At 42.9% G+C, this 10,127-nt stretch overlaps 1 protein-coding gene across 1 annotated transcript; it reads right to left on the minus strand.

The window, feature by feature from the left end:
- Positions 1–469: 469 nt before the first annotated feature.
- On the minus strand, positions 470–9,196 carry LOC119161458 (defensin-like). Its single transcript, XM_075879246.1, has 4 exons — positions 9,112–9,196; positions 4,944–5,009; positions 1,470–1,529; positions 470–794 (listed from the first exon to the last, which is right to left on the minus strand). Exons 2-4 carry the CDS (start codon positions 4,984–4,986, stop codon positions 670–672), a joined length of 228 nt encoding a protein of 75 aa, XP_075735361.1. The 5' UTR covers positions 4,987–5,009; positions 9,112–9,196; the 3' UTR covers positions 470–669.
- Between the last annotated feature and the right edge of the window lie 931 nt (positions 9,197–10,127).

Consider the following 10,127-nt stretch of genomic DNA (forward strand, 5'->3'; position numbering starts at 1 on the left):
TAACTGTCGTCCACTGTAATTTACTGCGATTATTTCACTTTCACTTACTCTCTTCACAAGCTTACGCATGGGGAGAGGGGTGTGTGGCGTCACCTGACTTTGATATACATGTACTCATTCTCCTCAAACTACCGCCAATAGTCACGTCACAGAGCAAAGCTGATGCCTGTGTCCCCCCCCCCCTTGTCGGGTCAGTGTCAACCCCTCACGAAAATAGTTTCTGACTACGCCCCCAATAGCTTGTTAAGTTGCTGAGAAGTCGGCCTTTCTGGTTTCATATGAGCGTTTAGTTTTCATTGTAATTTTTCAGATGAGCACTCATGCTCCCATGAATGTGCAGGTGGCAGTCAACAACGCGTTTGCAAGCAAGGCATGTGAATAAAGTGACACATACGCGCTCTCAGCGTAAAGGTCAGTTTCAGGTATTCGTTTCCTGAACTCAATGAATAAAGCAGGCTTTGAAAGAGAATTGGTTCGCTTTCTTGTTTATTGTCAGCATATTTGCATTGCAAACGCACTCTTGGAACTCTTAGCTGAAAGTGGAGGATAATGTTAAGTTTATACGTTCATGTAAAGAAATTGTGCAACACTCCAGGTATATCAGGTGTCGCCTCCACTCTGTGCACGTGCGTTCACTCGAGTACGTTTGCTGTCGCAGTCCCCCTTGCGTCAACGAAGCACGCAGATACACGTAACCCTGAACCTGCCGCCGCAGTAACCAGCCCGGCGCCCAAAACTGCGGCAGTGGTTATGGCATGCACGTGCCCTGAACGGGCAACCAAACCCCCATCGTCCTGTAAAAGTATGAAAAAAAGAATACAGACAGACTTTAACTTAATGGAAAAGCAAAGCAGCAATAACAAGGTTTTGTGACTTTAGTACAAAACTTGTATAGATAGTAGCCTGAACTCAAATTTTATTCTTTTAAGTGAGAATCGTCACATCCTTCAGGTATCCATGACGTAAACAGGTAAGTGAGAAACGAGGGAAATCTATGCACGGCCTTTTTCACGGAGGTTGAAAGACTTGGTTGCATGGGCATGGCTATTTGGTGACTGTGGACAAAGTGCATTAAGCAATACTACGCCATACCATCGCAAAAAACTTACAAAATATGTAACAAGTGAGTCTCTAGTGTTGATGCTCGTGTTTGTTGTCCAAGAGGAAAGATGCTCAAGCACAAAACGTTGTATGATTTACTCTTACTCAATATGGTGAAACCAAAGCACCGCTTTTTTCAAGTTATTATTCCAGGTATGCCCGAGACCAGTAAACATACCTTGGCAACTCTTCACTTGCTGTTTACATTATTTATTTTTCAAGATACTCAAATTGCATTTTTTTTTCAAATTCACATACGTTGCCAACCCTTTTTTTTGTTTAGTAGTTGCAAAAAGTCGTAGAAATAAATGCAATTGTTTTGTTGCTTTTGTATTTGTTATCGCGGTCCATAAATTATATATACTTACGAACTCTTAAGTGAGCTACTTCACTCTTCTCGTTGTTGAGTGAAGCGGTGACAAGAATGCCTGCAAAAAAGTTCATTGTGAATATATCTTTTATAGGGGTACTGAAAAAATCTTCGGCAAATTAAAATACTTTTTTATGAAAAGTGGCATTTATTACGTCACACTTACTAGACAAGAATGGTATCGCTCCCCTCAAATTATTTTCGGGCTCTCATCTTTCCTACAATCTAGTTGTAAGAGTCGATAACGGCTATTGCGAAAATCTAAACGTGACTGCCAGTGAACAGGAAGTACGGCACCAAAATCGATTTTATGGACCTTCAACGACACGACGGTTTTATGTATGTAATTCCATCAGAATTGAATAAATGCTCTATATATTTTTAGCACGTCTTGCTACTGGAGTCAAGGAAGATAATGCAGGGTTTTGCTGACAGTTAGCATAACGAAGTCCGAAATAATGAAAGTGTCGTTTTTATAAAACGGCACGAAGGAAAAACGAAAAGCAATAATTATTTAAAATTGCAGTGATTGTTATTTCATTTTAACACATTAATCGCTGTCATCAGTGTTAACCAGTGCAACGGAGCTGAGTGCGCAAATAATTTGACTAAGATATTTGTATATAGAGTACATGGAACCGTATAAATAAAACGCATAAAAAATTGTTACCATAATTTACTTCGCAAGAGCTTGCAGCCGATAGCTTTAATATAAAAATTACGTTCGTAAAAATTATCAGCTCGTAACAAAAAAGACTTATGAACGAAGCTGTTAGCGAATTCAAATCCTGGTGCCTTATTTTAAAAACTATTGTATAACTGCTATAATTGATTGATGTAAAGGCGATGACTCAAATCAAGTACACGCTGAGTTTTTGGTCACTTGGAGTGCCGAATAATGAGGAAGCACTTTCACGTAAGAGTAGACTCGCAGGTGTGGGGCCAGGTGACCAATGTACTCTAACCACCCGCCACGGATAGTGGTCTAGTAGCTAATGCACTCGGCTGCTGACCCGCAGCTCTTTGAATCACGTGTGTAAAGCCAAAATCACACGTACGCTCTGAGTGCGCTGGCTAAGCGCCCATGGTACGCGATCGGGAGGCTGCGCTTGCGCTGACAGAGCAAGCGCGGCTAAACGCTCGCCGTACGCGAGTGTTTGCAGTGATCTGATATAGAACCTGAAGTAACGCGCGTACGAAGGCATTCGGAGCTTCGTGAGTACGCTACTGTGGCGTGGATGTTACCGGCACGGACTTGGCCAGTAGGCAGTAGCCGAATCCACAAGTCGACTTTAGTACCAAAAGCAAATCCTGTCTTCCAAAACATCTGGAGGCATCCCAGTTGCCGCTTTTTTTTCGAACGCGCTTGCTCTCTCAGCAACGGCAACACAACACATTAGGTCATGGCAGAAGCAGCAGCAGAAATGCGGCAATCGATAACGAACTCCTTATATCTGCAGTGAAGTCCCGGCAGCCTTTGTGGCTTGCCAGGTACATCGGTTCAAAAACACAGGCCACACCCACCAACACTGGTGCTGCTGAAGTCATCGTTGCTCGCCTCTTTTTCCTAACAACACAAATATATGTGTCATCTTGAGCAGCATTAAGATCTTTGCGCGGTTGGAGAGCACAGGCATGATGTTGACGCAAAGGCTGGCAAAGCACTATAAACCGCGTGAAAGCGAAAAAAGTGTGAAAAGCAGACACCAACTCAGCTAGCATGCCGATGCCGCTGCGGCTGCCGAGCACAACAATATTATACGCCCGGTAAAAACTTTCACTCTTTATTTACTTTTGCATGCATCTAACAATAAATAGGTGAAGAAAAAGAGGTTTTGTAAGTATTATGATGAATTATCAGTAATGTTTTTGAAACAATCTCTATCCGTATGAGTACGCTTGCGATCACGGGTACCTTCGCGCGTATGTGGGTGGAAACCACCATTCCTCGCGTGATGCGTCCATGGTACGCGCGCAAACGCGCTTCTGCTCGCGCTCTGGGAGCGTTCACGCGTTTCGGGCTTAACGCGATACGTATATGCGTCCATACGAACGCAGTGCAACGCGTTTCCTTTGCTGCAAATGTTGTAGCGATGCCAAGTACACTCTCAAAACTGAAACTTTAGCAGTAAGAGTTAAATAGCTCTGTTGCTCTGCCCCGCCCTGGTGGTCTGGTGGTAAGGGGCTCAGCTGTTTACTGGCAGGTCGCGGGAAACAATTGCGGCCGCAGCAGTCGCATTTTCGATGGAGGCGAAAACGCTTGAGGCCCATGTGCTTAGATTAAGGTGCACGTTAAAAAACTTTAGGTAGTTGAAATTACCGGAGCTCTCCACTACGGAATCTCTCATATTCATAAGGTGGTTTCGGAACAATAAACTCTGACAAATAATATTAATGTATATCAACCATCATTCGCGCACGCTCATGTTGCGACCGGATTCAAATTGCCCATAAGATCCTTTTTTTTATCCAGAACTGAAACTTGTGCTTGAGCCCAGCGTCCCTATCACTGTCGGCGCACGTTAAGCTACGTTTACTAGCTGCTTTTGCCACACTTGAGAATTTTTCGTCACCATATTGATCCCAAGCACGGTTAAAAGGTGCCCGTACTGAGAAAGTAACTATATATATCGACAGTATACGGATATCTGAAGCCTATTCAGCAAAGCTGCACGCTCATTCCTCGATCTTGGTGAAAGTAATGACTTCTCGTACTATTGTGCAAGACCCAGCATGTTGACAAAATTGAAAAACAGTGACTACAAGATGACGCTGGAAGAGGAGCAAGCTCGGAAGGTGTCGCGTATGGTCATGTTGCAGTTGTTATATTACAGTTGACAAGCTCAAAATCTCATGCAATTGAACATACGCGCATTTTTTAACATTGTTTGGGTACAAAATGTTGCCCTTCTCTCTCACTACACTTTATTTTATATGTTGATTTGGTTATTTCGTCTGTATTACCATTTCTCACATTCTCTACCGCTGCGCGTGAAGTGAGGTTTACCTGATAATGCCACCAGCCGACAACTGACAGCAAGAAGATTAATTGGGTAACACAGTGTTTAGCCATGGAAATGTTCTTTCTCAATTACACAGTGTGATCTGAGAACAGAAAAAAATGTCGAAAGGAGGCATTCCATATAAAAGACTCCGCGTTATATTCGTCCAGTCACAATTCTCCACGAGATAACCCGTTCTCAACTTTGTTTTAAGTACCTGTGTTACACATTGCGACCTATTGGTCCATGTCAGCACACTTGTGCTGGAGCCAGCGGTTTAGTGCTTTAAATTTTTTTATTCTAAAGATGAAAGCCTGCATTGTTGCGATCCCAATGACAGGCGCTATAAACACCCCGCGACCAGCCACATTCGGAAGCGCTACGAAAGATTGTTTCTGAAACGCCATAATACATTTAGGTCTCTCAATTACATTTTGTTCAAAGCTACAGAATAAAGTTTGCGCCCTTACCAGACATCAGCGCCAAAATCAGAAAAGTGGTAAGCAGCTTCATGTCTTCTTTTTAGATGGAGAAACCTGCAAAGCGAAAGAAAAAAGGCAGAAAGAAAAAAAGAAAAAAAGGAATGAAGGAAAGAAGGAAGAAAAGTGCGATTAGAAAAGAGTTGTTGCATACGTTTTCTGAGGGATATACAAATTGACACTAACTTCCTTAGTCACTTCTGCATACACCATAATCCCGCAGACGGAGACGAAAAACCATAGAATACAGTACATCACGATATACGTGGTGTTAGAACCCGGAATCGACCAGGATCCCACTACTCGTATCCGTTGTTGAGGTGTTGGGAATTTGCCGTCACTGACACCAGCGACTCGGGAGGAATACGCCGAGCATGAAGAGACTGATGAGAAAAACTGTACAGAAGTTTTTTGTACATTATATACAAGCAAGCATTTCTCGCCACAAGATAGACATCTAGACGAAGATATCGTCCTACATCGTGACAATCTCAGTTAAAGCCAGACGAACATAACGTGTCCACTCGGCTCCCGGGGGCTGATTCTAGAGGCCCTTTTCCCCTCTTCCTTTGATTGAAAAAAGACTTCATTTTTTGTCCAACCACCATACAAAAATCGCTTTCGACGGTGCCGCCCAGCCCCGCCGCGGTGGTCTAGTGGCTAAGGTACTCGGCTGCTGACCCGCAGGTCGCGGGTTCAAATCCCGGCTGCGGCGGCTGCATTTCCGATGGAGGCGGAAATGTCGTAGGCCCGTGTGCTCAGATTTGGGTGCACGTTAAAGAACCCCAGGTGGTCAAAATTTCCGGAGTCCTCCACTACGGCGTCTCTCATAATCATATGGTGGTTTTGGGACGTTAAACCCCACAAATCAATCAATCAATCAATCGACGGTGCCGCCCACACCCGCCCTGGCAACGTCTTTCACCAGGCCATAGCAACCACACTAGCCTGCTGGCGCCATGTTGTCTCTTCTTTGGGGTGAGAATGCCGCTGGGCGCTGGGTCACATATTCGCACTGCCGGGAGCATGAAAGAAAACAGCCGCTCGCCCCGTACAATTAGTGGGGCTGGTTGCCATTTGCAGGGATGTCTCTCTCGTTAAGGATGATAGTACGGCCGGGACCCATTGCAGTAGTATTTGTCGAACCCCTTTCCGCATCGTGCTGCCCGCACTTCCCCTGTGAATGGTCGGAAGGACAGTACTCATTTTTGAATAGTCATCAGCAGGCTCGCGCTCTCCAGCGTCATTTTCGCAGAAAAACGGGACACCGTTTTTTTTTTGACTCGGGCACCGATCCTCAAAGCGGGGACAAGATGTATTCGACTTCCGCCATTGAGCTAGTGCTGCAGGTTGTATAAACTATCATCTCATAAATACAGCATTCACCTAAGTGTTTCGCCAAGGTGGTATTTTTAATTACCCTGACATTCGTATTTCAAATGAGAATAACCTAAGGTTCCTTCAGGTACAATTACCTTTGGCTATGGTTTATGGGGCTAATTTATATGTCGCATTGAAGAATAAACTTTTGATTACTTTTCACTTTATTGTTTTATTCAATAAGTAAAAACTGTGAGTTATGACACTGCGACAAAAAGGCTAAATTCTACAGCTGTTGTTTTTACTATTTGCCAACTTAGTATTAGAATGCACCTGGTGCATTCCTCTGAATACGCAAATAATTATTTTCACCACCATATCTTGTAAAGCGTTCCTGAATTGAATTGAATTGTGGGGTTTAACGTCCCAAAACCAACATATGATTATGAGAGACGCCGTAGTGGAGGGCTCCGGAAGTTTCGACCACCTGGGGTTCTTTAACGTGCACCCAAATCTGAGTACACGGGCCTACAACATTTCCGCCTCCATCGGAAATGCAGCCGCCGCAGCCGGGAATCGAACCCGTGACCTGCAGGTCAGCAGCCGAGTACCTTAGCCACTAGACCACCGCGGCGGGGCTGTAAAGTGTTCCTGTTGACGTCCTAGGAACCTCAATACAGTAACTACCTTGGATCTCTAATTGCAGACTTTAGTATCATTTTATGATCTTGTTTTGCATGCTAACATTCATCAATAATAAAATAATTCAATGATTGTCTTATAACTTTGTTTCTTAGGGGCGCATCGCCAATTTATATACGTACAAATTTTGTGGACATTGTTAGCCGTATTACACTATTTGTTCTCTATATATGGGGTGTCCCATGTACCTTTAGCCAGAGTTTAAAACTATGCTGGAACAAGTCATAGCAAAGCGACCAAATGCATGTCGCTCACCATTGCCTGAAGTTAGTAAGACTGTTTTTGTGTTCTTATGTATTGTTTAATTAGTTATGTTTATTAACTACCTTTTGAAGGAACAAAGATAGATAAAGAGTTTCATTGAGAAAGATGTAGATCAGTTTGCAAAACGTCCAAATAGATAGTTTTGAACTTTATATCTGTTAAGTATTAGTGTTTTCCTGCTAATTACAAATGCCAGCGAAATACAAAAAAATACCACGTGACAAACCCGCTCGTGCGCCAGTGTGCACGGTGATTCTAGTTCTCTCTAACATTCCGCGTAAAAACGACCATAGCATTGGCCCCATTTTGCTGTCTCGGCAGGGCTGCAACGATGGATGTGGCTTTACTATGAACATGTTTTGCTATCGGGCACAAAAACGATAACCGCTGTGACTGCTTATCACTGTCGCGAACCGTTGTGAGAGAAGCGTATCGTTCGTGCGCAGAACGTTATGGAGCACTAAAATCATCGTGAGCACTGACGCGCGAGCTGATTTGTCACGTGGTATTGTTTTGTATTTCGCGGGCGTTTGCCATTAGCAGAAAAACACTATTACGTAACAGATACATAGTTCAAGACTATCTACTTGGACGTTTTGGAAACCGATCTACTTCTTTTTCATTGAAATTTTTATCCATCCTCGTTCCTCAATTACTAGTTAATTAAACAGATCTGATAAACAATATTCGAGAGCACAAAAATAGTCTGACTAACTTCTGGCAACGGTGAGCAACATGCATGTGGTCGCGTCATAATTACGTGTTACGGCCTATTTTTTAACTCTGGCTAAAGTTACGTGAGAAACCCTGTGTAACATAAAAAAATCACTGGCTTTGGCAGAGTGGCTGCCAGATTGCCTATTCGAGCTCTCATATATTTCTATAAATAAATGCCGCGTTGACAGGTGTGAGTGACAAGACACCCAGTGTACATTTATTTCTGCGACACAAGAAATAGTGTGACACACCAAACAAAATTGTGGCTTCAATACTAGCGAAACATGTTCGCAGTGAAGGGAAAAGGGCAGAATAGGAAATAGCCTCTCTTAATTTGCATAAGTCGTTAAGTCAGACAGGAATATTGAGCTCTGCTTAGTTTCAGGTAGAGCCAAGAACCACGCATCTCCCCAATATGTACGTATGCCCAAAAGAAAACTTGAGGGGAAATCATCTTCGCTGACCCAAAAATCAAACTACCAGAGATTTGCCGCCGCAAAAATATAAATCTACACTGCGAAAGAAGTATGTAAAAAAACATGGTAAATATTGTTTCTATTTTCAAGACAGTGTGTACAACTCCGTATGCACCGAGGCATTATTCTTTCTCGTATGCGCCTTTTTTGGGAACTCAAAAAGCACAGATATAACAATAGTCAACGACTCTCGCTGCTTTGGCGTGGCCTAATAAATGGTGACACTGAAGAAATATATGTACAAAGTATTTTAATGGCTACGTACTAAAGAATTTCCTAGTTTATGCAGCAATGCCGCGCACACCATAACAGCCCAGACCTATGCCCAAACGCAGTTAATCTTTATTTATATTGAAAAATGTTGCTCAGGTTTACCTCTCACCTAATGAAGTACATCTTCTTAAACTGATTTAAGTGTTGAAGTTGAGGCTAAGCAGTATTTTTTCTTCATACGTTATGCTGAACTGAAAGCAGAAGCGCAAATATGAGCTACTCCTCATAATTGCTGAGATTTGAGCGGTATTATCAGGGGACAAAACAAAGTAACATATGTGATAAATAAAGCTTACATAGCTTAGCTGATAAAATCTCCAAATTTTGGTATTTGTCATGCTATCTAGCTTGAAAGTTGTGAGATCTTGAAAAGCTAAAACTCAGTAAAATTACGAGAGTCTACTTACAGTATAGATCCAAGTCTTCAACTGGAGCTCTGTTGACGGTTGCCGTTCGTGGCGGTCTCCTATATATGTAGATCGTCCAATCCATCATAAGTAAGCAGGTGAAATGGAATATGTCCCAACAGGCGGGTTTCTCCATTAGGCGTCCCTGCAATGAAGGCGAATTCAAGAAACAAGAACATAGTGACCGCTGAGTGACAGGAAAGCGTGATCAATAACGCGTGCGTTGGTAAGCTCTTGGAGACAACCGCGATGACATGAATGAAAAAAAAAGTAAGGGTAAGCTGTCTGGACGTTCTGGCGCTTACACTGCCATCGGATCCGACAAAGTGAACGGCGTCAAGATAAGTGTGCCTGCTTCTTATAGGACGACAATGTTAAGGTCTCCGAAGGACAAAAACGTGCAACGCTGGTTACTATTAGTATGGCCATTGTATTATCATCACAGAAACACGTCATGCTTTGACCTTTAGAGGACCTAATAAATGTCTTTTTGGTCATTACGCAGTAAACTGATTGCAACAAATCCTGTAATGGCTGTTAAATTGATTTAGTGTAGGTGCCACATTGATGTAATGCCATGGCAGACATATTGTGGCTGAATGATAAAATCTTTTAACAGTGAAGCTATCCTTAGTCGAAGATTTTATGCCCACACACCGTCATATATTGTAGACCGCAGTGAAATTTACCCAAAAAAAGCGCGAAAACTGCGCTACGAATATGTGCTTCTCCAAACCCCACCCTGTCACTATACTCAATGCTGCCACAATTCACAACTACAAGCAATACTTCTCTCTTCACTCCCACTACACCCACAGCTCACCAGTACACCACTACTCTCAATTTATCATGCAGTTAACGTCACGTCATCATTTCGCTCCCACTTCATCTCACTTCATTCAACCAATTTGATTCTACATCATTCAACCACACTGCACACCATCTGCTTCACTCTTTCATCAGTGTCCACAAAGTTGAGCTGGCAGATTTTTTTTCTAATGTTTATATCTGGGTCT

The sequence above is a fragment of the Rhipicephalus microplus genome, chromosome X (assembly GCF_043290135.1).
Source record: "Rhipicephalus microplus isolate Deutch F79 chromosome X, USDA_Rmic, whole genome shotgun sequence".
NCBI classification, from domain to species: Eukaryota; Metazoa; Arthropoda; class Arachnida; order Ixodida; family Ixodidae; genus Rhipicephalus; species Rhipicephalus microplus.

Coding starts and splice junctions, on each gene's coding strand:
- LOC119161458 (XM_075879246.1), bottom strand. CDS start 4,986: ATGAAGCTGCTTACCACTTTTCTGATTTTGGCGCTGATGTCTG. Junction 1,530..4,943: donor GATTTTGGCGCTGATGTCTG/GTAAGGGCGCAA, acceptor ACTTTTTTGCAG/GCATTCTTGTCACCGCTTCA. Junction 795..1,469: donor AGTAGCTCACTTAAGAGTTC/GTAAGTATATAT, acceptor ATACTTTTACAG/GACGATGGGGGTTTGGTTGC.